The sequence below is a fragment of the Myotis daubentonii genome, chromosome 18 (assembly GCF_963259705.1).
Source record: "Myotis daubentonii chromosome 18, mMyoDau2.1, whole genome shotgun sequence".
In the NCBI taxonomy this organism is placed as follows: Eukaryota; Metazoa; Chordata; class Mammalia; order Chiroptera; family Vespertilionidae; genus Myotis; species Myotis daubentonii.
The window spans coordinates 30,071,966-30,097,488 of record NC_081857.1 but is presented as its reverse complement, the minus strand read 5'-3'; the positions used below and the strand labels follow the sequence as shown (position 1 = coordinate 30,097,488).

The window sequence follows — 25,523 nt, the reverse complement described above, 5'->3', positions numbered from 1 at the left end:
TAGGCCAGTGGTCGGCAAACTGAGGCTCGCGAGCCACATGCAGCTCTTTGGCCCCTTGAGTGTGGCCACGAAGTTTCAATTGCACTGTACGTGTGCATCCGCACGTGGCATTTTGTGGAAGAGCCGCACTCAAGGGGCCGCAGTTTGCCGACCACTGCTGGGTGAACAGTTCCCCCCAGAGCTGTCAGCAAAAATAGTTTGGACCTACCCACTGGACCTGCCTGTAGGTGAGATGCTGCGGTCATTGATGACTACCTTGGCTGGAGGGATACGATTTCAGAAGAGAAAATCCAACCTGAAGGTTTTCCTTCCTCCCCTCACACAGGAGCTAGATGAGGTGGTGCTGAATCTCAGAGCTTGTGGGTGAGGTGGGTTGCGAGAGTCACGCTCAGCTTTCATGTGCTCTCACAGCCCCTTGTCACAAGTACCCAGGTGCTGTTGAGTAAGGCTGAACACAGTGATCTGACCTAATTTGAGGGACAGGCCTGGTGATGAGAGTGAAGTTATAATACCTTCAAACCTGAGCGGCTTTGGGCCTATTTTAGATTGAAGTTTTGTGGCTGTGGGAGCTCCTTGCCTAACACTCAGTTCTACCCTGTGCCGCCCTATACTCTGAGGGTTGGCTGTCAAAGGAGGATTGTCTTCAGGCCTCTTTCCCATTGTCCTTATTGGTTGGCTCCTCACAATGCTGCAGTACAACCCGTTCTCAACAAGATGTTTTGTGATGACCTCTAGCCACTGAGCCAAACTGGTCAGGGCCATTTTACTGATTTCTTACAGAGAGGAAGGGAGAGGGATAGGGAGTTAGAAACATCGATAAGAGAGAAACATCCGATCAGCTCCCTCCTGCACACCCCCTACTGGGGATGTGCCCACAACCAAGGTACATGCCCTTGACTGGAATCGAACCTGGGGCCCTTTAGTCCACAGGCCGATGCTCTGTCCACTGAGCCAAACCGGTTAGGGCAAAGTGTTCTATTTTTAATCCTCACCCAAGGATTTGTTTTCAATGATTTCTATTTATTTATTTATTTTTAATTTTCTTTTTTTAAATATAATTTATTTCAGAGAGAAAGGGAGAGGAAGAAAGAGATAGAAACATCAATGATGAGAATCATTGATTTGCTGCCTCCTGCACGCCCCCTACTGGGGATTGAGCCCACAACCTGGTGACTGGAATCGAACCTGGAATCGTTCAGTCTGCAGGCAGATGCTCTATCCACTGAACCAAACTGGCTAGGCCTGTTTTTAATGATTTTTAGAGAGAGAGAAACATTAATCAGTTGCCTCCCGTATGCGCCCCAATGGGATCAAACCTGCAACCTAGGTATGTGCACTCTGACTAGGAATCAAACCTGCCACATTTTTTTTGCTCCAGCCGACTGAGCCACCCAGGCAGGACTTTTTCCTTGCAGTTTACGTGTGAAAGAAATCAGGTCACGTGTCATGTTTTCCACATTCTGGATTTTGCTGATTATACCCACAGTGATGGTAGTTAGCTCTGGAGACATAATGATGTTGGAATTTCTAAAACGTTTTTGGGCCAGAAGTATTTCACTGTTCATTTTCCTCATTCACAGAGGCTGGAAAGATGTATGAGCATTGTGACATCGATGACTACTGGTGTCTCGGAGAGAGAGGCCAATGATGCCCTCAATGCCTACGTGAGTATAATGCTCTCTCCCCTTGTCCACTGTTGCGGAGTCGAAAGCTCTGAGACATGGTCAGAAAGATGGAAAGACTTAAGTGGTGGGAATTAGGGAACTGAAGTCAGTGTCTTGGCTCCCCAAACCAGGCTTCCAACTCCTCTTTCTTACTTGTGGGAGTTCATTTCTTGGAGCCTTAGGCATCTTTAAAAAAATTATATATATATATATATATTTTATTGATTTCAGAGAGGAAGGGAGAGGGAGAGAAAGAAATATCAATGATGACAGAGCATGATTGATTGGCTGCCTCCTGCACACCCCCTTACTGGGGATCAAGCCAGCAACCCAGGTTTGTGCCCTGGCTCAGAATGAACTATGACCTCCTGGTTCATAGGTTGATGCTCAACCACTGAGCCACACTGGGCCCTTAGGCATCTTTAAATAACAACTTTAAATAATAACTCATAGTTCCATAGTGACTTTTTTTTCTTTGTAAACCATTCTTTCACATGTGATCTTTCACATGTTCTAATCTGTGGCGTTGAAAAAATATTATAAATAGTCCATATGAAGGACTTAGAAAAATGGTACATAGTGAATGCCCTGTAAGTATTACTGACTAATATTTATTTTGTTATTATTTTTTTAATTGTCATTATGTGTTTCCCTTACAAATGTCAGAGGTTCAATGATTTGTGCTACTCCATGACTGTTTGCAGCTCCTGCTCTGCTGAAGGCTGTTAAGGTCTGGGAAGTGGAGGAGGATTTGTTTATTTTTCCATTTTAAACACTTAATTTTCTGCCCCTGGTCTGCATCAAGCCTTGGAGAAAAGCAATACGATCTATCCTTTCCCTCCACCTCTCCCCTAGAACAGATGCCCCACCACTGTTAGGAGAAGGAATCCTCAGATTTAGGAGTTGATGATTCTCCTTTGCAGGTTGCCTAGGAGTCCCAAGTTTTCTGGGAGAAACTGTGCTCGAGAACTTTTCTCCTGTGAGTGACAACTATTGTTTTTTCTTCCTCTGATCCCAGGTATGCAAAGGCCCCCCGCAACATGAGGAAATCTGCCTGGGTCTCTTTACTCTTGTCCTCACTGAACCTACTCAAGCCCAGAAGGTAAGATGCCCTGCTCTGGATCCACAGACCCTCCTCAGATACGATCTGAGAACACGGTGGAACATGGATATGGCTTCATGGCATAGTGCCAGACACTGTGAGCAGAGCTGGGCCACCTCGGTCTCTAAATATAGTTTTTTACGCTCCATAAATTTGTCATTCTCTGACTAAAGTCCCTTCTCTGCCTCTCGATTCTGAAGCTAACAGGCAGTTGTGAGCGTGAAAAGCATATAAAAGGCTTCACATTTCAGGTTCACTACTCAAGGCTAAAAGACTTGGGGTGTAATCTAGAGAACAGAACCACTGTCACCAGGGGAGTTCTTCCCCAGAAGCGCATAATCTGTAGTTTTCAGGTTCTCTCACTGGCAGGTGAACAGAAGGCAGGCTGAAGGTTGCAGCAGATAGGATTTAAGTTAGATAGCTGGATGTTAGGTGATTGACACAGTAATAATGTGATGGACTAGCTAGAATTAGGCTTCCTGAGGAATACTGCCTGAAAACTGGTCGGGTTTTCACAGAGCTTTCTTCATGTGGAATGGCTTACGTGGGATCCGTCCTTGAGCCGAGGGGCTGGACACGATGCTCTCTTTGGATGCTGTTCTTTCTGTAACAGAGGAGCAGAATTCTGTCTTTTACCTCTTCCCATTTCCCCTTTCCAGCAATTCTGTGTCCTTTGTGTCTTGGCATGTTGGTTTAGAAGTTTATGTCTGATATCGGGCATTAACTCTATGCTGCTAACAGAGGAACACTTAGAGTGGGAGAATTTAATATTCTCACCGGCCCTTCCCTGAGCAAGGGGAGTGTGGAAAGGCAAACGTGCCCTGTGCCCAGCGTTGTGTTAGGCTGTATCCAGACAGGTTCTCATTTATCCTTCGGAAAAGCCATATGAGGTTGGTGGCTTTGTCCCTCTCCCTAAACTGCTCCCTGTTTATCCATAAGTTAACTTGATATCAGAGACATTATTGTTTGTTCAAGGAGAACCAGAGAAAGGTCATCCCTAGGGACAAAGACAGGATGCCAGGCCCCCTGGCATAGCTGCTTGAATTAACCTCAGGAGAAGAATTTATGGGCATGGCAACCAGGTGTATTTGTACTCTTCTGGTGCCAGCTGGAGGAGGGTCTGGTATGCTTGTTGGGAGGGTGGGGCAGCAAGTATTCACAAGTCCTTGGTTTCACAGGCCATTTCTGGGCTGGGACCTTGTTGAGTTAAATTGGCGTTTCATTTTCATACTGAATTTGTCATTAAGATCCTTGGAAACAAATGAATATTGCCAAGTTGGTGGTGTTAAACAGTGATTGATATGATCAAGTCTAGCCCCTCTATTTTATTTTATTATGTATTGATTGATTAATATTAGAAGGGGGGGGAGGGAGAGAAACAGACACAGAGAGAAACATTGATTTGCTGTTCCACTTATTTATGCATTCATTGGTTGATTATTGTATGTGTTCTTACTGGGGACTGAACCCACAACCTTGGCATATAGTGATGACACTAAACAACTGAACAACCCGGCCAGGTAGCCCTTCTATTTTAAAGAAATTATTGGCAAAGTTGGATGTGTAGGGATTGGGGTTGAGGTTTAATTTTTTCTTCTGTGGGTTTCATAAATACAATTAAAATATCATTTAATCATCTTCATGCGAAGTCATTTTGCCCGCTGTTTTTTGTTGTTGTTGTTTGTTTGTTTTTTAAAGATTTTTTTATTGATTTCAGAGAGGAAGGGAGAGAGAGATAGAAACTTCAATGATGACAGAGAATCATTGATTGGCTGCCTCCTGCACACCTCACCCTGGGGATTGAGCCTGAAACCCAGACATGTGCCCTGACCAGGAATTGAACCGTGACCTCCTAGTTCATAGGTCAACGCTCAACCACTGAGCCACACCAGCTGGGCCTGCTGTTTTTTCATTTGTTTCAGATGGGCTCTGAATCAGTGAGGGTATATTAGTAAACATTAGTCAAGGGAGCAGGGTGTGTGGAGTATTTCTAGTTCTTTGTCTGTCCTGGCAGTGAGAGGCCTCAGGACTCTGCGGTATGAAAGCTTATTATGTTGTGAATTTGGTCATCCAGACCCAGCAAGGGACAAGAGTACCTTGTCGTCTTTGTGCCCTACAATAGCCCTCTGGGGTGGCCCAGGCCCTCGCCTTGGGTCTCACTGCTGGTTGCCAGCTACATCAGGATTATGTTCACATGCTAAAGGTTTCTAAGTAAATCCTTTACCTGGGAGCTTCCTACGTAGACAGACGCCCAGGTCAGGCCTCTTCAGACAAAGTGGGTAAAGATGGGGAAATAGAAGGATACAGTTTTAGGCAAGTGAGGCACCGTCAGTGACTCATTCAGAGTCCTTGAGCCAGGTCAGATTATGGTGGAAGAGTCAGTGACGTATCCCCCATTGTGCTTTGATCCTTCTCCCTAAAAGGTCGATTATGTTGTGAAATACTTCTGTCCTGCAGAAGTTTAGGTGGGAGTTACTGATGAGAACTGATCCTAATGCATTGTTTCAGGCTTTAGCGTAAAACAAGGGGAGTGTTTTCTAAGGGTTTATTCGGGTTAATTCTGTCTCTGGAACAGAAACCTAAGGATGGATTGGGGATTCCGTTGTTCCTGCATCTTCACAGGGGATAATGGAGAGGGTGGGAGTAGAAACTAAGTCTTGAACACATGAGAAATTTGCTCTGGGAGCGTGAGGTGAGGAGCCTGTGTCAGTGCTGGCAGGCAGGTTCAGAGTTAGGGCCAGCTCTCTAGGACTTCTAAGTGGGTGGATTGAACCAGAGAACTCAGTTGAAGAGAAAACAGATCAGGTATTGGTGGAGAGTAGAATCTGCATGGGGTGGATTTTGTTCCAGATGTACCTTCTGGATTTACGTCTGCTCTCTCGGCAACTCTTAGGAATGTTTATATTCTTTGCCTTTATTTATTTCCTATTTGATGTCTGAACTGAATAGCTGGGAGCAGGCCTGGCTGAAGAAGAGAGGCTAAAGGAGAGGCCTTGCCTTCCGTGTAGGCGCTGGTAGTCAGTAGATACAAAGAGGGGTCTAACATCAATGCCAAGATCTCTCTTCACCAAGGGGTCAAGGACTCCGGCCCTGGCAGTTCTTGGTCTAGATACAGTTCCCTAAGCAGACAGCTCCAGGAAGTTGGGGGCTGTGAGGGCCGGGGCTGGATGGAATATCTGCCTCGACAGACCCAGGACAGATGTGCGACCACAGCACCATCCTGTCACCTTTCCTTTCTCTTGAGACTCTCCTTCTCTTCTCTGTTGCCTGCTGAGTCCTCCCTCTCCCCCTCTATTTGTTTTCCAAGCCAGTCAGCAAACTGGTACAGAGGTTGGTGAGAAAACTGGCAGCATCAGAAAGATGATACTCCTGGTACCCAGCTGCCATGTGTGACTAGCAGTGGTGGTTGTTAAGGTCCCGGCTGGAACATGGAATGAGGCAGGCAGTATCTGCTTCCTTCATCTGACCCTGTGTCTCCTCAGAGACTCTTTCTTCCCTGTTCTGGGTTTATTCTACATTTCTGCTTTCGTTAGAATAGACAGGAGGGCTCTTCTCTGGTTTTCTTCTGCCTCCCTCATCCTCTCTGCATTCTGTGGCTCACATCTCTGGGGGAGGCTCCAGGCTATACCACCAACATTTACTGACCTCACGTTGGCAGTAGTTCACTGGATCCTTTTATCTCTTCCTTGTTCCCTTGCTTATACGTTTGATCTCCCTGCCTTCACCTCAGATGGAGCCAGAGAATAATCAAGGTTTCCTTTGGGTATGAAACGTTCGCAGCACATGTGGGATTCCCTAAGTGTTGGTATTTCCATTATATTAATTAGTTTGACTTAAGGACACTAGAGACAAGAGGAAGCGACAGTAGCTAATCTCTTAGGAGTCCCCAGTCACTCCAAGGCCAGGGAGCAGCTGGTCTTGAGTACTCCTCTTTTGACTACTTAGGATGAAAGAGTTTAAAAACCTAGCAGTCTCAGAACCACCGTACATTCTTATTTCCATCCCAGCAGCCTCTTCTTTTAGTGATTTCTAACAGTGGTACAGGGGTGGTTAAGAGCATGGATTCTACAATTGGACTGTCCAGACTTGAATCCTGGTTCTTCCTCTTATCTCTTATGTTACATGGGTCAAACTATTTTAACCTCTCTATGCCTGTTTTCTCACCCGTAAACACAGAGATAATAAATAGTACTATTTCAAAGGGTTGTTATGTAATTCAAATGCAATAATATATATATGATACAACTTGGCACATAATGCCAATGCATTATAATTGCTGTTATAATTGCTATTATGGTTGATGCCAGCCTTCCAAGGTCGTGGAAAGCTGCCTACCTAATTTTACCCTTTGTGCTCAGACCCTGGCAGCAGAGAACTCAGCAGGCCAAGAAGGTCGCTAATGAGGTCCCCTAAGGTATTCCTCCAGGAGTCTGGTCTCCAGAGAGACCGGGTGAGAAAAGCTCTAGGGGGAAGGGAAGCAAGAACTCTCAGAGAGAATTGGAATGCCCTCCCTCAGCTCCCCCAGGGGTGGGTATGCATAAGGACCCCTCCTTTTTCAATACTTGGCAAAAGCCAAGGGCAGCCCAGAGAAAAGGAAGACATGGAGTTAAGGAAATTCAGTTTAGTTTCGCCCTTTCTTTCTGGGGCCCAGGTCCCTGGATCCTCTTCCTTTAATACTCCTATCCCTTTGCTTCTTCTGGCTGGGTCAGTACAGGCTTAAAAACTTCTTTGTGATCCTTTCTGGCCTGTTCAACCAAACCCATTCTGTGGTGACCTTTTACTGGCAGATGAAAAGCAGATGGCCTCCACCTGGTTTTGCTCAGCGTGTGGCATCAAACAGTGTGACATTTCCTAAGAAGGGAGGTGGGGGGACAGGGAGCCTTTCTTAGCAGGCTTTTCTGCTTTATTAGAGAATAGCTCAGTCTGCCCCCACCCCCCATCCCACTCCATGTGATGGAGCAAGGGATAGGTTAGCACAGAGTGGAAAGTCCTTCATTGCTACTCATATTGGTGTTAAGTTGAACAGGTCAGGGGGCCCCTGTGGGTGGGGTCAGGAGTGGATCCCCAGCTTGCTGGCTGCTTACAAAACTCTCTTCTCAGTGTTACCGGGATTTGGCTCTGGTGACTCGTGACGGCATGAATATCGTCTTGAATAAAATCAACCAGATACTTATGGAGAAGTACTTGAAGTTGCAGGACACCTGCCGAACTCAGGTAAGGCCAGAAAGAAAAGAGATGCAGCTCCAAGACTGAACAGAGGAGGAATCGGGCGTAACATACCCCCACCTTTGTACACCTAAGTTGAAATGTTATTGGATGAGCCCGTTTCTCAAATTCATAGGCCCTTCTCTTCATCTGTTTTTTCCTTTCTCCTTTAGTTGGTGTGGTTGGTACGGGAACTAGTGAAGAGTGGGGTTCTGGGAGCTGATGGTGTATGCATGACATTCATGAAGCAGATTGCTGGTGAGTTTGATGGCAAGAGCATAAAGAAGAAAGGAGAGGAGCCCAGAGACTGCACCAGGCAATGGAGAATGATTGCGTGCCTCAGGGACTCCGTTTCTGGGTCATTTAGACTCTCCTTGTGAGAAAGGCGTCTTCTGGCCACATACGTTGAAGAAGAAATTGAAAAATCACGGGGCGCCTTTTGAATCAATAAGTCTTGCCTCATTTTTCTTCCTGCCAAACTCAGGCCTGACATAGAATAGTTGACCTATTTTAGCCAGTCAAGCCAATAGTCAGTAGACATGAGAAGGTGCTCAGTCTCATCAATAATCAGTAAAATGCATACTGGGGTTTATGGGGTATTGGATCTGAAAGGATCTGGAAGGAATGAGGAGAGAAGTGAGGGCCAATAATTTGTTCCCATCACATTATGCTTTCAGAAGCAGACATCTTCCTTGGCTCCACCCCCATGTTCTGTGTACTTGCTCCCTAATAATTATGACATCTGATTAGGGCCAGTTTGAGGGACAAACCATGTCACAGAACAGACCCTGACATTTAGGTTTTGTTATCTTCTTGGCATTGGTGACATCTGTCTAGGCCACTGAATATCCAAGAGGCCTGCCTGTGCCACTTCTGCAAGATCGCATGTGTTTGTTTAAAAATGAGCCTGCCTCTCCTTCACCATTGCCCGTTGGTTCTTTGTTTCTTTCCTTAGGATTTTATGTAACACTGATGCTCCTGTTTTGATGTCTGTAAACCTTAATTTATGTGATGTGTGACTGTGTGAACATTGAATTTTTAAATTGGGTCCTGGGGCAAGACATAGCGTTGTGCAGGGTGTTTTTATCCACGCTCCTGGCACTTCCTCCCCTGTCAGGCACTGTCAGTTCTCACTTCTCATCCTTAGACTTTGGTCTGGTGCTGCTGCATATTAATTCTGCCCCAAGAAGTTCCTTAGCAAGCCCTGCACACTGATACCGGGAAACAAGAAACCTTTGGCCCGTCATGAGCCTGACACGGGATGTGGGACGTACACATTCTGGCTGCTACTGTCCCCAGCCCCCGGCACCTCTCAGGCCCTATCTGAGATGTCTTCCTTTCTTTCCAACCATGGTGTCCTTCCCAGACATTCCTTTCAAGGGTCAAAGTATTCCCACTCCAAACGCTAATCTTTGGAAAAGTTGCAGCTCTAGTTTCTGGAAAAATCTAGAACCTTCCCTTCCCTTCTCTCTGGAGGTAAAGGAGGAAACTTTAAAGCCTGACAGAACAAAAGGCAGTTTTCCAAGACTCAGAACATCAATGATTGATAACAGTTAGGGATGGACCATTGGGACAGCTCACGAAATGTATTGTGTATCTGAGTAGCTAATTAGAATCATTCTGATTCTCTCTTCTCCCTTTTGATTAGGTGGGGATATTACGGCAAAAAACATCTGGTTGGCAGAAAGTGTTCTGGATATCCTGACGGAGCAGAGGTAGAGTCTACCATGAAGGGTGGGGAGAGAGCCAGAGATGGCCTTGTTGGTTTCAGGTGTGGGAAATGGGATGAAAGGAGTGTATGAAGACTGTTAGGTGACCCCAAACACCTTGGGTTAGAGAGACTAAGGCAGGGGAGGGAGAAGCAATTCCATTGGTGGCAAGCGAAGGAATTAATGCCATGATATGCCCAAAGGGATGAAGGATTGGGAAAGGAGGTCTTTGCTGAAATATCTCAGAGCCCAGGAAAAACTAGTTTCATCTGATAAGGGTTTATTTTTGACCCAGACCTCCTTGGAATGTTTATCTTTGTGGGGAGGGGGGGAGAATGAGCTCAGCAGAATGGGGCCAGCCAAATACCCAGGCCTGGCAGGTACCCCTTTTCTCTCTTCCAAAACTTTCCATCCAACCCATTCTCTTGTTGTTGTTGTTGTTGTTGTTGTTGAAGCAGCATGGGAGAGGGGGAGTGAGGAGATCATCGAGACCCGCTAGAGTTTGCATCAAGGGCTTGGAGGCTCGAGTGGTAGAGCGGGCATAAGGGGGGGCATATTGTGTTTTCTCACTGATCCTTTCCCTTCCCCATCAAGTAAAGGACCAGAAATATTATGAGGGCTGTTCCATGGCTGAGGCCTGCCTCTTGGTCCTGTGGCCTCGGTCCTGCTTGATTTCAGTGTGTGTTTCAGGGTGAGGACACCATAGTAGTCAATAATGGAGAGGGCTAATCGTACCCGTATTTCCTATTTCCTAGTATCCGTGGACCTCCTCCCTCATTCACTCTTCTGAAAGAGAGGGCTGTGGTCTATGCTCTGCCCAAGCTTGAGAGCTGTGCCAGGTCAGCTGTGCAGTGCCACCTAGTGCCCTGGGCACAGACGTGCACCCACAGCTGTGACAAGTCACTGCCTCCATCATTATTGGTACCATTGGCACAGCACACGAGATCCTAGCCATTTCTTACCAGGCCTCTGCTTCTCTTAGGTGTCTTTGCAGAATGTCTGTGTCCTGGCCAGAGGGACTCCCTTTTTTTCTCTTTCTGGACAGATACATTTATCACTCCTGTTAGCAACTTTCCTAAAAAGTAGTTTTTCACATTTTGTTCCCAATGCAAGATACCTCCCATTTCCATACCTTAAAGCTCAGTTTCTGCCCTAGCTGGTTTGGCTCAGTGGATAGAGCGTTGGCCGGCAGACTGAAGGGTCCCAGGTTTGATTTTGGTCAAGGGCACATGCTGGGTTGTGGGCTCATCCGCAATAGGGGCTATGCAGGAGGCAGCCAATCAATGATTCTCTTTCATCATTGATGTTTTTATCTCTCCCTCTCCCTCTCCCTTCTCTCTGAAATCATTAAAAATACATATTTAAAAAAATAAAGAAAGGACAGCAGAGTTATAAAGAAACTACCCATATTAAAAAAAAAAACAGAAATAACTCAGTTTCCCTCATTTAGGCAATTAGAGTGCAGTCTCAGTATACAAGTGTCAGATAAGTGTCCTACCCTTTCTGTTCTCCAAAACACAATGTTTTGGTGTGGTGTCCTCTTCCACACCCTTCCCTCCCTCCCTCCCTTCCCCCCTCCCTCCCTTCCTCCCTCCCTCCCTTCCTCCCTCCCTCCCTCCCTCCCTCTCTCCCTCCCTCCCTCCCTCTCTCCCTCCCTCCCTCCCTCCCTCCCTCCCTCCCTCCCTCTCTCCCTCCCTCCCTCTCTCCCTCCCTCCCTCCCTCCCTCCCTCCCTCCCTCCCTCCCTCCCTCTCTCCCTCTCTCCCTCCCTCCCTCCCTCCCTCCCTCCCTCCCTCTCTCCCTCTCTCCCTCCCTCCCTCCCTCCCTCCCTCCCTCTCTCCCTCCCTCCCTCTCTCCCTCCCTCCCTCCCTCCCTCTCTCCCTCCCTCCCTCCCTCCCTCCCTCCCTCCCTCTCTCCCTCCCTCCCTCTCTCCCTCCCTCCCTCCCTCCCTCCCTCCCTCCCTCCCTCTCTCCCTCTCTCCCTCCCTCCCAAGTGTTTCTAGGCTGTGGAGTTAAAAGGTAGCAGACAGGGAGGGCGCGCTCCCCAGTGTCCTTGGCTGCTGCTTTCATTCTGTGCAAGGAAAAGGCCAGAGTCTCTTAATTAGGTGGCTGTAGCACTTTTCCGGAATCAGGATGTTGCCTGGTTGGATTAATTAAACTCCCTGTCTTCCTCTGGTTCTCTCCTTCCAGCAGGGGTGCCAAGCGTTACAAACTAGTTGCTTGGAGAAGACAGCTCCCCGATTCGGCACTTTGAGATGGCATTGGAGTTTTTGGAATCTCCCCACTGCGTCTTTCTACCCCTTTTAGAGCACACAATTCTTTCATTACCTTCTTTTCCCCAGAGAAAGTCTAAAACTCCTAGGAAAATGGGCTTTGCTGTCCAAAATGAAGTTCTCCTTTTCAGCTTGTGATTTAGGGCAGATGACTCGTTTGGGAATGGAATCAGTGGAGAGAGAGAGAGAGAGAGAGAGAGAGAGAGAGAGAGAGAGAGAGAGAGGGGCTCACGCCAGGGAAGGGTTTGTGGCATGGTGGGTGGTTAATGGAACATGATGGAAGGGCTCAAACAGTGTGTTCTGAAACCTCCAGGGTTCTCAAAGGGTCTTAGTTATCCCCAGAGGCCCACCGACTTAGGGAGACTTACAAATGTTTCCCCATATCTGAGTTGGGTAGAAGCTATGGCTTATCTCTGTCCCTAGTACCTCACACATGCTTGGCACATGAGAGACACTCAGTAAATGTTTGAGGGAGTGAGTCAACAAACAAAATTATTGTATTGGGATCTAGGTAGTTACATGGTAGAGAGAAATGGCTTTCATCAGCATTTATCTGTATTGGACACCTGGTAGACTAGTAGGACGTTGTCCCCACCTTTGCCAGTTGATAGTCCTAGATAATGACAGTATGAACGAGCAGTCAAGGAATCAAAGAGCCTACTTCTAGTGTGAATCATCAGACATTTCTAAGATCCTGGAGCCACGTTTGGGGGGAATTGGGAGGGTGGACAGGTGCAGACAGCGTGCAGCTGCCATTGTCTTCCCTCCCTGCAGGGAGTGGGTGTTAAAGAGCAGCATCCTCATTGCCATGACGGTTTACACATACCTCCGCCTCATTGTCGACCACCACGGCACCGCCCAGCTTCAGGCCCTGCGGCAGAAGGAGGTGGACTTCTGCATCTCGCTGCTCCGGGAACGGGTGAGGACAGGATGGTACGGGGAAGGGAAGCCCAGGGCAGGACACCTCTGTGGGTTTTATCCCGTGACCGGGGCCAGAGATGTCATGTTGGAGTGATGGCGGTCGTTCACAGTCTGCTGTGTTTTCCATCATTCTAAGACGGATGAAGGGGAAAGGGTAGGGGAATCAGTGTGGGATGGCCCTAGTTCCTAGAAATGCTGCCCGCTACTCTGGCATCCTAGGGATTTTCCTGGTCAGCTTCGTGGGCACTTGTATACCACAGACACAAGCTGTTCTTGTGTGCTCACTGCTGTCCCCCACGCCTACCTCGCTGGGTAATTGCCTGATCAGGTGGGATTGTGAATTGCCCATTAGCATCTCTCCCAAGATTGAATGAGTCTAAGGCTATGCTTTCTAATGTGGTAGCCCCTAGCCACAAGTGGCGGTTTAAATTTTAAAATTAGATAAAATTTTGAAATTTTTTCCTTAGTTGAATAAGCCACATTTCAAGTGCTAATTGTGGCTAATGAGTATTCTTTTGGGCAGCACAGATATAGATCATTCCTTTGTTCTGTTGAGCAAGTGAGTTTTGGGGTTCAATTTGCTAGTCCTATCCTTTTAGAATTTCAGTCTCTCTTGACCTGGATGGAAACAGTTCTGGGAGGAGAAGGCAAGAGATTAATGTGAAAGCCAAAAGGGTTCCAGCAGTTTCTAGTAACCTCTCATCCTTGACATCAGTCTCCAACTTCGAGCTCTCTTCCCCTGAGCAGCTAGGAGCCAGTCCTTCGTTCCAGAAGAAATCATATAATCCCTTCAGCCCTCCTCCATTCCCTCCCTGGAACATGTTGTTCCTTCGCCCCCTCTGCAGCAGGTAAACAATCCATGTTTTCATTCTTTTTCCTATCTGTAACCCCTCACCCCATCAAGTTCATGGAATGTTTGATGATTGGCCGGGACCTCGTAAGACTACTTCAGAATGTTGCCAGGATACCAGAATTTGAACTGCTTTGGAAAGATATTATCCATAACCCCCAGGCCCTGAGTCCTCAGTTCACAGGTGAGTACGGGCTGGGGCATGCTGTCCAGGAGAGGTGGGAGGTCAGTATGTATGTACTGCTTGAATCAAGAGGGCAGAGTTTCATGTGTAGGAGAGGCTTTGGGAGTCAGATAGAGGAAGCTTGGGACCAAGCAGGCTCTGCCAAGTGCAGCTGGATAAGGGAATGGCAGAGCTACAGGACAATCCATACGGTTCCCAGATAGCCCTGCTCGACAGGCCCCAGCTGTCGTTGCTCCTAAGAAAAGTGAAACAGCACTGGGACCCTGCTCCTCCCCCTCCCGGCAGCTGTTTGGCTCAGGGGGTGAGCCGATGACCACTTTCCAGCTTCACTGAGTCCAGCAGGGGAGTCAGAGGTCAGCTCGTGAGACTGAGTCAGCAAAGGCGCTGGAATGAGTCCTGTTAGAGAAGGCGCCTCCCAGGACCAGTATTGTCTCTGAATTCCAAGGATCCAGCTGGTCAAAATCCTCTTTGGGGGAGGGAAAGTAGCTCCGTGCGCCTCCTCTGACACGGTCCTTCCCATGTCCCTTCTTCTTCCCGAGTTCCTGCTTATGGTCTAAACTATAACTGTACAGCTTTGCTCCCCGCCCCACCTCTGCCACACACGTGTGTGTGCATACACACCTGCCATGAAAACAGTTGGTTAGGACCTGGAGAGTCAGAACCGCATTAGAGGTGTGCAGGGTGCAGCTCTTATATTGAACGTGTATTAAGTTGTTTTGAGTGCCAACTGTGTGCCAGGCACATGCATACAGGGTGTCTCAAAAAATATACACACACTTTGAATGAGTATGAAGTCGCTGTTTATTAACATACAGCTCAATTTCAAAATTTATTTTTTTTATCTTTTTTTTTTTAAATTAAATCTTTATTGTTCAGATTATTACATTTGTTCCTCTTTTTTTCCCCCCCCATAACTCCCCTCCTCCCAGTTCCCGCCCCACCCTCCGCCCTCACTCCCCACCCACTGTCCTCATCCATAGGTGCACGATTTTTGTCCAGTCTCTTCCCACATCTCCCACACCCCTTTCCCCCCCAAGAATAGTCAGTCCATTCCCTTTCTATGTCCCTGATTCTATTATAATCAACAGTTCATTCTGTTCATCAGATTATTTATTCACTTGATTCTTAGATTCACTTGTTGATAGATGCATATTTGTTGTTCATAATTTGTATCTTTACCTTTTTCTTCCTCTTCCTCTTCTTAAAGGATACCTTTCAGCATTTCATATAATCCTGGTTTGGTGGTGATGAACTCCTTTAGCTTTTCCTTATCTGTGAAGCTCTTTATCTGACCTTCAATTCTGAATGATAGCTTTGCTGGATAAAGTAATCTTGGTTGTAGGTTCTTGGTATTCATCACTTTGAATATTTCTTGCCACTCCCTTCTGGCCTGCAAAGTTTCTGTTGAGAAATCAGCTGACAGCCGTATGGGTACTCCCTTGTAGGTAACTGACTTTCTTTCTCTTGCTGTTTTTAAGATTCTTTCTTTATCTTTTGCTCTTGGCATTTTAATTATGATGTGTCTTGGTGTGGTCCTCTTTGGATTCCTTTTGTTTGGGGTTCTCCGAGCTTCTTGGACCTGTAAGTCCATTTCTTTCACCAGGTGGGGGAAGTTTTCTGTCATTATTTCTTCAAATAGGTTTTCAATATCTTGCTCTCTCTCATCTTCTGGCACCCCTATAATTCTGATGTTGGTACGCTTGAAGCTGTCCCAGAGGCTCCTTACACTATCCTCGCATTTTTGGATTCTTTTTTCATTTTGCTTTTCCGGTTGGATGTTTTTTGCTTCCTCGCATTTCAAATCATTGACTTGATTCTTGCGCTCCTCTGGTCTGCTGTCGGGCATCTGTATAATATTCGTTATTTCAGTCCGTGTATGCTTAATTTCTAGTTGGTTCCCCAATATAAGATCGAGGGTCTTATTAGTTTTCGTGTAGATCTCATTAAGTTTATCGGCAGCTTCTAAACAGTTCTTGAGAGACCTTAAAAGTGTGGTTCTGAACTCTATATCTTCCTTTGACAATTTTGTCCTGTTTCTTTGTCTCCGAATTTTGTTATGCTTCCTTGGTGCACCCCCTAGTGGTCTTTGTTCGCAGTCTTATAGTTAAATCTTGATTGTTGTAGCTAATTCCAGGGAGGGTTTGACCTCCAGGCCAAGTGGCTATGAGAATCAGTTGTGTCAGCGGTGAGAGAACTTCTGTCCTCTAGGGAGGTGCTAATCTAGCCTTTGCCTGAGGCTATCCGGCAAATGCCTCTGTGCAGGGCTTGGGCGGGGCGGGTCGCACAGGATCAACAGGGTGGGCTGGAGAGAGCAGTTATGGCGGCTCTCAGTCCTGTCCCCAGGGGCTCTGCCTCTCTGAGTCCCAGCACCCGCTGCAAAGCTGGGAGAGAAAGCTGCACTCGCTCTGACCGAAGCCAGACAGTCCCACTTCTCCCGTTTGAGTCTGGGTCCCTAAAGACTCGCCCGGATCTGGTGCTCAGAGTCTGCGACTCCCTCCCGATTGAAAACAACAACCGCGCCCTCCGCCGCCAGCCCGCTCCGCGCACTCCGCACCTCAGAATTTGACTTCAGCACTGCGCCTCCTCTGAGTGTCCGTGTGCGTTTCTCTTTCCTCCTAGTTGTAGGACTTCCACTCAGCCAGCGTTCCTGTGGTTCTGGGTGATGTCCCTTCCGTTTTTTGGTTTCACTTTTGAAGTAGTTGTTCAAAGCAGCAAACTCCGGCATTAACCTATGCCGCCATCTTGGTTCTCCTCCTTATTTGTCAATTTCAAAATTTAAACGAATCTACAGAAATGAACAATTTTTTTGTCAACACCTGTTTTCAAATTGATGACCGTCTGGTCTAGACACTGCTGATAACTTGAAGCAATGGAATCGCAAACATCAAGAATCATTTCATTCGATATTTGTGCGCCTTCAATTCATTGACTGTTGCTGGTTTTGTACTGTAAACTTGATCTTTTATGTATCCCCATAAAAAAGTCTAGTGGCATGGCATGTTAGGATAAAGTTTTCCTTGTTCAAAGCTTAGTCTGGTTTCACCCATTATTTCAGATCAGTTAAAGCTGAAAAGGGGTGAAATTTAAGTGAGCAATCAGCTGTTACAGTGTTTACATTTTTGAGGGGACACCCTATATTAACTCATTTAATCTTTAGGACATCCTGTAAGATGGATGTTCTACTTTCCATATTTACGGATAAAGAAAATTAGACTCAAGGAGATAAAGTAATTTGCTCAAGGCCACACAGCCGGTAAGTGTCAGAGGCAGGATCAGGATCCAAGTCTGACTGACTCCAGGGCTCATGCTTGTACCACACACCACACTGATCCCGGGGCCCAGTGATGGGACCGCCAAGAGCAGGAGGAGAGGCGAGGGTTTCCCATATCCCCCCAACCATCCACATGATGCCAACTGGAGTAATGTGAGGAGCAGGCTCTGCATGGCCAGTAGAAGAGAATGAATATGTCTGGGTTGTGGGGATGGTGGTTCACTGGAGCGGAATATACAGATGCTGGCTAGAACCCCCACTTGCACCTATGCGCTGGTCTTATCTTAGATTTCCCCACAAGTAAGACCATTGGCCAGCAGTCCTTGGTCCAGGTTCCCCACCTGCCTTCCATTCTAGTCCTGAAGCTTCTCGTTTTTCTCTTCCCGTCTACGCTTGGTTCAGGCATCCTGCAGCTTCTTCAGTCAAGGACATCCCGAAAATTCCTAGCATGCCGTCTAACCCCAGACATGGAGACGAAGCTGCTCTTCATGACCTCCCGGGTAAGCTCGCCTGCGAGGCTTCTTCCTCCAGCCTGCCCGTCTGTCACTGACCGGGGGCATGTGGTCAAGTGGGTGCCCCTGATCTGCCTGGCACTGGGCCTGGCACTAAGAACGGGGATACATCGCGGAATGAGAGAGACAGTTCCAGCTCGTGTCTATCTGAAGTGCCATTAAACGAATAATTGTAAAGAAATAATGTACCTGGTAAGTGTGAAATGTGCTATAAAAGGGTAAAGTGAGGATGTTCGTTCGGGAAAACCCACTGTTCCTCTGGGTGAACCATGAGCTCTCAGGAAGAGAGCCCTGGTCTTTTGGTTTCCAAACATGGCTGACTTATGGCAGAATTGCTTGAGGAGTACCTGAAAAATACATCTTCCTGGAACCCACTACCCTAGAGAATCTGAAGAATCTGTATTTCTAACAGAATCTCCCGACAGCCGCTCCTCTGCAGCCAGCCTGGTGTCAGGGAGCAACTGAGCAGCCAGCGCTCAGCTCCCCGGGTCGTCCAGGAGAGCCGTCTGATCTGTGCTGTCCTGTGTGGCAGCCACTAGCCATGTGTTGCGATTTAAATAGTTAAAACTAAGTAAGATTAACCATTCAGGACCTTGGTTGCAGGAGCTATATTTTAAGTGTCCAATAACTACCACCATTGCAGACAGTTCTGTTGGACAATGTTGGTCTCGATGTTGGTTTTTCCCCCCTCCTTTAACCCTCCTACTCTCTGTTTTGGTTGAATTTGAGAAATAGAAGAGGAAACCAGGTCTTTCTTCTTAATTAGTGTTGCTGTTCATAACCTGTTTGGGGGAAGGACTTAACTGCAAGAAGGCTTGGAGGTTGTATGTACCTTGGATAATTATCCTGTTAAGTCCTTTAGTGTCAGCTTTTAGTCAGTGCTGAGCAGTGCAGTGGCTCAGCTCTGGTTCTGAAGCGGCATTGCTTGCTGTTCACAAGTAACTCAAGAAAATAAAAGATTATACTTATGAAAGAAAGAAAAAGGTTATGCTATGACTGCAGAATCAGGAACCAGTACAGGAGGAGGAGCCAAAATCGGGCGGCGGTTGCAGGTAATGTGACATCAGGTCAGTGGCAAGAACGAGTGCACCACTGGCCTGTGACTTTCAGCATTTTTTTTAATCAAGGAGGGGAGACTTGAGAGACAGTATTAGTTGATTAATAAATTGTGGGAAGAAATTGAGGTCTGGCTCCAGCCTAGAGTTGAATGGTGCTCATTTTCCTCTGCCCAAAGACCTCACTTCCACGTTTCTTTTCCAATGTCTTCCACCAGGTGCGGTTTGGTCAACAAAAGCGATACCAGGATTGGTTCCAGCGCCAGTACCTGTCAACCCCCGACAGTCAGTCTCTGCGCTGTGACCTCATTCGCTACATCTGTGGGGTTGTCCACCCTTCTAATGAAGTGCTGAGCTCAGACATCCTGCCCCGATGGGCCATCATTGGTTGGCTGCTGACAACATGCACGGTGAGAGGCTGGACCATGGAGGCCGTTGGGTGGCAGAGTCCCCCCTCCCTCACGCTCCCCAAATATCCATGCTTCTTCCTGACTCTCCGAGCCCCCTGACCCCTCAGGGCCCTCATTTACTCTCATGTCTTTGCACCCCCTCCCTTCATGTCTCGAGAAATTCACTTGCTCATTGTTTCCCATCTGGGCTCCGGGTTAAACAGGGTCTCCTGTGCCTCTAGTGCCACCCCCAAGCCTGGGCCCCTTGGCACTCCTTCTTCCAGAAACCACGGGTGACTGTTCTTGCTCAGATCCCGAGCTGTGATCCTCACACACTCACTTCCATGCCTTTGGCATCGGCTTTGGATATTTCTCTTCTCCAAAAGTAGTGAATTCATCGCTTCTCGGCCTTTAGGCTAAGATCAAGTGCAAAAGTAGTGAATTCACAATGGAGCCATCTCCTCCCCAGCATTTCCCTCCCATGCCAAGGGTGGGAAACCCTCTGCTCCCTGGTGTCTAGTTGCCCTCTGACCTCTTCTCACAGGGCTCCTGCCCCCCCCCCCCCCATCTGACTGTATCCTTGGAATGTGCTGATTCAGATATAACAGCAGGCTATTCCTAGGGTCTTTCCCTTAGGAATGTGCCTGGTGCATCCAGCAAGGGCTCAGACTCGTGCTGTCTCAGCTCACGAGTGACCAGGGACTCCCAGCCCAGGTGTCTTCCCTTATGGGGTCAGGTGTGTGCTTCTGGATATGTGAGACCCCACGCTGAGCCTCAGCCCTGGTTGGTGAGACCGTGAGGGACTCACACTCATATACAGACTTGGTGTCCCTCACCCCCGTGGGGGTTCCATTCTGTCTCACTAGGAACTGAATTTTCCTAGATGGGTCAGTATTGTGAGCCCTGGAATCTGTCTTGAGCTCCTAAAGGGAAGGGAGCTGGTTGATGAAACTAGCCCTCCTTTTCCCCTCTCTCTTCTAGTCAAATGTCGCGGCCTCTAACGCCAAGCTGGCTTTGTTTTACGACTGGCTGTTCTTTAGCCCAGACAAGGACAGCATTATGAACATAGGTATGTGAATGAGACTCAGCAGCCTCACTCTCCCCCCCACCACCCCCCGGGCCCCAGGCCTCAGTGACAGCAGTCATCAGTCAGGGCGAGTGGCGTGGAGGCAGCTTATCTGGGAGCAGTTCCGTTGTTCCTCATCAGTGCTCCCTTGACCTAGAAGAGAAGTTGCTTTGATGAGGCCAAGCAGTACTCCACCCTCTTTTCCCTGTAGCCTGACGCTTAGACTTGGGGGGGGGAGAGGGGCGGAGTAGGGGGACGGGAGGGTCCCTGCAGAGGAAAGGGCTGCACCACATCCCGCTTTCCCTCTCCTGCTACCTCCTTCCTCCAAGCTGAGTACTGGGGACAAGAGGGGAGATGAGGTCTGCCCGCTGTTTGTGGGGGGGTGCTTTTGGACCTGCTCAGTGGGACTAGGGGGCAGGGATAGCTCTGGAACCATTCATATATATTGATCATTCGGTTTATGGAGCTAAGAACAGACCCTCTGATATGGATCCCTTTAACTCCACGCTCTCCAGAGCCAGCCATCCTGGTCATGCACCACTCCATGAAGCCCCACCCCGCCATCACTGCCACACTCCTGGACTTCATGTGCCGTGTAAGTGCCGTTGCCTCTTTTCTCCTCTTGCCTGGCTGAGCCGCTAAGTGTGTGTCCCCTCCAACCTTCTAGGTCAGTGAGTAGGTCCTCCCAGTTCCCCTTGCCTGGGGGAGCAGAAGTGGTGGTAGGTCCCATCCCCCGAGTTAATGAATTCCTGCCGTCTTCAGTTGGGTCTTTCCACGTTTCCATGAGGTTTCCCATCCTCAGGGATGATGACGTAACATAGACTCTAGTCTCCTGGGGGACCAGTAAAGCTCCCACTTTCGGAACCTGGAGCGGTCAGGAGCACCCGGCCCTTTCCGCAGCCATACTCTGGTGGCCCAGTCAGAACCAGCCCTGTGCTCTGCAACTGGAACAATACAGAGATTAGCAGGGTCCTGCGCAAGGATGACAGGGAAATTCCTGAAACAGTCCTTTTTTTTTAATTTAAAAAATGTATTTCTAAAAATTGATTTGAGAGAGAGAGAGAAACGAAACATCTGTGAGAGGGAATCGTTGATCGGCTGCCTCCTGCACGCCCCCCACTGGGGACTGAGCCAGCAACCCGGGCATGTGCCCTGACTGGGAATCGAACTTTGACCTCCTGGTTCATGGATCAATGCTCCACCACTGAGCCACACCAGTGGGGGGCTCTCTCTCTCTCTCTCTCTCTCTCTCTCTCTCTTTATATATATATATATATATATATATATATATATATATATATATATATTTTTTTTTTTTTTTTTTTTTAAAGCAGCCTTTTAGATCCCGTGCTCATGCTCTCCCTTCTTCCCTTCCAGATCATTCCCAACTTCTACCCACCACTGGAGGGCCACGTGCGGCAGGGTGTCTTCTCCTCCCTCAACCACATTGTGGAGAAGCGGGTCTTGGCGTAAGAACTTTCTGTCTGGGGAGAGGGAGGTTGTTTTCCCATTTCACCAGGTCAGGCACATGCAGATGTTGCCATACGACTGTGGACCCTTTACCTTGAGAGGTACAGGGAGCACTGGCTCCACCTCAGAAGGCTCGGCCTGTGTTCTCGTGACTCTCAGAGAAATGTCTCTCCTGCCGTCACATGACAAAGGGCTTCAGATGCGTCCCTGTCCCCTGGGGACCCTCCCAGGACCTGACCGTAGCCCAGTTATACTGGTCGGGCTTAGACCTACCCCTGTGCCTCCGTGTCGAGTTAGGAGGGAGGAGCCCTGATGTTGATCTTCATTCATGGTCCCTGTTAGGCACTTGGCTCCCCTGTTTGACAACCCTAAATTGGACAAGGAGCTGCGGGCCATGCTGAGGGAGAAGTTTCCTGAGTTCTGCAGTTCACCCAGCCCCCCTGTGGAAGGTACGGACCCTCCCATGTCGGCATCTGCTCCGGAAGAGGGATGGGGACATTCAGGGCGCTCAGGCGAGAGCCCCTGTTTAGGGGTCACACCTGTGCAGCGCTCTACCTCCGTCATTGTCCATTCATTTTCCCTTCCCTACCTCTCTTCTGATTCCTTTTCATGTCTTCTAGGTTCTCCCTCTCCGTCTAATTTAAAAAAATCTTTTCACTGATCTTTAGAGAGATAGGGAGAGAAACGTCGATTTGTTGTTCCACTTATATATGCATTCATTGGTTGATTCTTGTGTGTGTCCTGACCGGGGTTTGAACCCACAACCTTGGCGTATTGGGACAGTTCTCTAACCAGCGGAGCTGCCGGGCCAGGGTCTTTCCATCTAATTTATCTAACTTGCGCTAATCTCTCTTGCTCTCTTAACTATTTTTCCTCTATTAACCTGTCTTCAGCAGGTAGAGATGTTCATGGGATGTGTTTACCTTGCTTTAACTTTGTCCACCTTTTTCCTTTTCAGGCCAGGGCCCTGGCCTTGGTGAAAGGTTGTCATGTTGGGTCTCAAGTCTTGCTCCCAATTTTAGACACACAAACACTTTTTGTTTAGGAGGAGGAGTTAAGCCAAGCAAAACTTCCCAAGTTGGCTTTAAATTAAAGAGTGCTTAAGGCTGTCCTTGGTCTTATCTACTCGCTGATCCTGAGCTGAGCATAGAGGAGTCGTGGCCTGTGCTGTTTTATTCCTGGCAGATCCCCGTGCAAGTCCTGGAGGGTTGGGAGAATAGGACCTTTATCCTTCAGGGTTCATATTCCACTTAGGTCGTGAAATCCTTATTCTCTCACTTGCCCTTCAGTCTCTTTTCTAAGCGAGGTACGTGTTAGAGGACACAGGAGGCCATTGAATGCCTTGTCTTTCTTTCCCAAGTCAAAATTGAGGAGCCAGTTTCCATGGAGATGGACAACCACATGTCAGACAAGGATGAGAGTTGCTATGACAATGCAGAAGCAGCCTTCAGTGATGACGAGGAGGATCTGAACAGCAAAGGTGAGGCCAGCAGCTCGGGCAGCTCAGGGTGTGCCAGCTCCATTGGTAGGAGAAGCCTGTGCGCCGTTTCTCTGTCGCCTTTGCCTGTTAACGGGCACTGGCTGAGACTCCGGGTGCAGAGCCCTGCACTTGGCCCTAAAGCAGGAGGGGAAAGAGAAGTGGTCCTCGGCCTTGTTTGCTCCTCAGGGCTTGGGTGTGCACACATTCAGGGAAATGCTCAGGCCACTCACACCGTGCTGAGTGCGCGAGAGGGGGACAGAGTATTTGGGGGAGCGGGAGGGGGCTGTCTCCGTTGCTGGTATCTGGGCAAAGTGACTTCCTTCCCAAATCACGCCCTTCAGGAAAGAAGAGAGAGTTTCGCTTCCACCCCATCAAGGAGACAGTTGTGGAGGAGCCAGTTGACATCACCCCTTACCTTGACCAGTTGGATGAGTCCCTAAGGGACAAGGTGCTCCAGCTACAGAAAGGCAGGTAGGTGCGCCCGCTGCTCTCAGCCCCCGGATGTCCAGCCCGGGCTCTCTGCCTGGTGCTTAGTGGGTGGCAGGATGGGGGGGTTGGGGAGGACGTGGTAGGTGTATGGAGAAGTAGTGGAAGCTGCATGAGGGATGCCTTCTGCAGTTTATGTTGGCGTGTAGGGACTGGGTGTGGCAGCCTCATTTCCCAGCATCCCGGGTTCTCACTCCGTCTGTTCTCACTCCGTCTGTTCTGAGGCTTTGAATTTCGAAGCAGGATTGTGGGGATTTCACTTCAGAATGGGCCTCTGCCCAGAGAGCAGCAAATTCTACCCCGATCCTCCCACGCAAGCACAGGGTCACACAGAGCTCCTTTGTCTTGTCTTGTCTCTGTGCGGCCGAGCGTGCGTGCTGGGGGGTGTGTCCTGCCCTCCGCTATCGCTTACGTCCCTGAGCTTTCCTCTCGCTCTGCACTGCAGCGATACCGAGGCCCAGTGTGAGGTCATGCAGGAAATTGTGGACCAGGTCCTGGAGGTAAGAAACGCATCGCCTGAGGGAGGAAGCAGCCCAGCCTGCCCAGCTTCAGCCCTCCCCCCAGCAGCTGACTCCCTCCTGCCCTGCCCAGTGGGTCCCCTTTTCTCGGGGGAGGGGCTGGTTAATCCTGGAGGTGGAAGCTGATGAGTCCGGGTAGTGGGGGCAGTAGGCTCAGGTCTGACAGTGATTTCCCCTCCCCTGTCTCACCACCAGGAAGACTTTGACTCGGAGCAGCTGTCTGTCCTTGCGTCCTGCCTACAGGAGCTCTTCAAGGCCCACTTCCGAGGGGAGGTGCTGCCCGAGGAGGTTACGGAGGAGTAAGGCTCATCTTTCTGACTTTTAGGAGCCAGAACTGTGCTCCAAGAGGCACCTTGCTGAGGGCTTGAGAAAAACCATCTGTTCTGATTCACGTGTACTGACTCATTTAAACTAGGATTCCTTTTTCCCTGCTGAAGGCCAAGCGTGCTGGGGCGGTGGACTAGCCCCCCACCCTGTTGCCCTGCCCGCTGCTGTACCCAGCAGCCCCCCTCCTTGCTACTTGAGGTGGGACCGGACCTTGCCTGGATCCTCCCTGAAGGGCGGGAATCTCACTTTCAGTGACGATGACAACCCAGATGTGGTCCCATGTGAGGAACCTGTTTTCTCTGTGACCAAGTCTCTGGAGCAGCAGGACACTGACTTTTAGTTAGGAAAGGAGGAGGCTGGCCTCCTGCCTCAAGCTGGTCCTCCACAAAATCTGCCTGCAGCCCACCCTCTCCTCTTACATGGACTCTCACATCACCTTCCTCTCGTAGGTCCCTGGAGGAATCTGTGGGGAAGCCCCTCTACCTAATATTTAGGTAAGCATCCAGCGGTAGGAGACACTGCCCTGCCCTCCACCCTCCCTAGAGCGCACGTATGCTTCTGTCCCGGGGTAAGGGGACCCCTTTCCAGGAAGGAAGGGTCTGCAGTGGGGCAAGCAGACACGCCTCCCCAGGGGCCCGGGTGAAGCTCCGCTCCTCCCTCGTCTCCCTCCAGGAACCTGTGCCAGATGCAGGAGGACAACAGCAGCTTCTCTCTGCTTCTGGATCTTCTCTCCGAGCTGTACCAGAGGCAGCCCAAGATCGGCTACCACCTGCTCTACTACCTGAGGGCCAGGTGGGCGTGGGCCCCACATTTAAGCAGGGCCAGGGGGCACCCTGGAGCGCCTCTCTCCTACCACACGCGGGTTCCCACCTGTCTGTCATCGCCAGGGCCTTCCATGAGCGCTCTCTCTCTTTTTTTTTAAATAACAGCTTTAAAGTGTACAGTTCAGTAGTTGTTAATAGAGTCACAAAGTTGTACAGCTATTACTGCTGTCCAATCAGAACATGTTTATCAGCCTGAGAAGAAACCCGCACCCTTTGGCAG

At 48.9% G+C, this 25,523-nt stretch overlaps 1 protein-coding gene and 1 pseudogene across 1 annotated transcript in view; both read left to right on the top strand.

Moving 5' to 3' along the window:
• INTS3 (integrator complex subunit 3) overlaps positions 1–25,523 on the top strand; it is a 38,753-nt gene that overhangs the window by 5,288 nt on the left and 7,942 nt on the right. Inside the window, exons 2-20 of the mRNA XM_059674871.1 lie at positions 1,581–1,664; positions 2,683–2,766; positions 7,867–7,980; positions 8,145–8,229; positions 9,620–9,686; positions 12,725–12,869; positions 13,776–13,905; positions 17,579–17,676; positions 18,962–19,153; positions 20,114–20,201; positions 20,714–20,793; positions 21,576–21,667; positions 22,011–22,117; positions 23,029–23,148; positions 23,490–23,619; positions 24,080–24,134; positions 24,348–24,451; positions 24,929–24,973; positions 25,152–25,271. Of these exons, the coding sequence (XP_059530854.1) occupies positions 1,581–1,664; positions 2,683–2,766; positions 7,867–7,980; positions 8,145–8,229; positions 9,620–9,686; positions 12,725–12,869; positions 13,776–13,905; positions 17,579–17,676; positions 18,962–19,153; positions 20,114–20,201; positions 20,714–20,793; positions 21,576–21,667; positions 22,011–22,117; positions 23,029–23,148; positions 23,490–23,619; positions 24,080–24,134; positions 24,348–24,451; positions 24,929–24,973; positions 25,152–25,271 (1,940 nt within the window). The remainder of the gene's footprint in view (positions 1–1,580; positions 1,665–2,682; positions 2,767–7,866; positions 7,981–8,144; positions 8,230–9,619; positions 9,687–12,724; positions 12,870–13,775; positions 13,906–17,578; positions 17,677–18,961; positions 19,154–20,113; positions 20,202–20,713; positions 20,794–21,575; positions 21,668–22,010; positions 22,118–23,028; positions 23,149–23,489; positions 23,620–24,079; positions 24,135–24,347; positions 24,452–24,928; positions 24,974–25,151; positions 25,272–25,523) is intronic.
• Positions 21,120–21,215, top strand: LOC132221421 (U6 spliceosomal RNA; annotated as a pseudogene).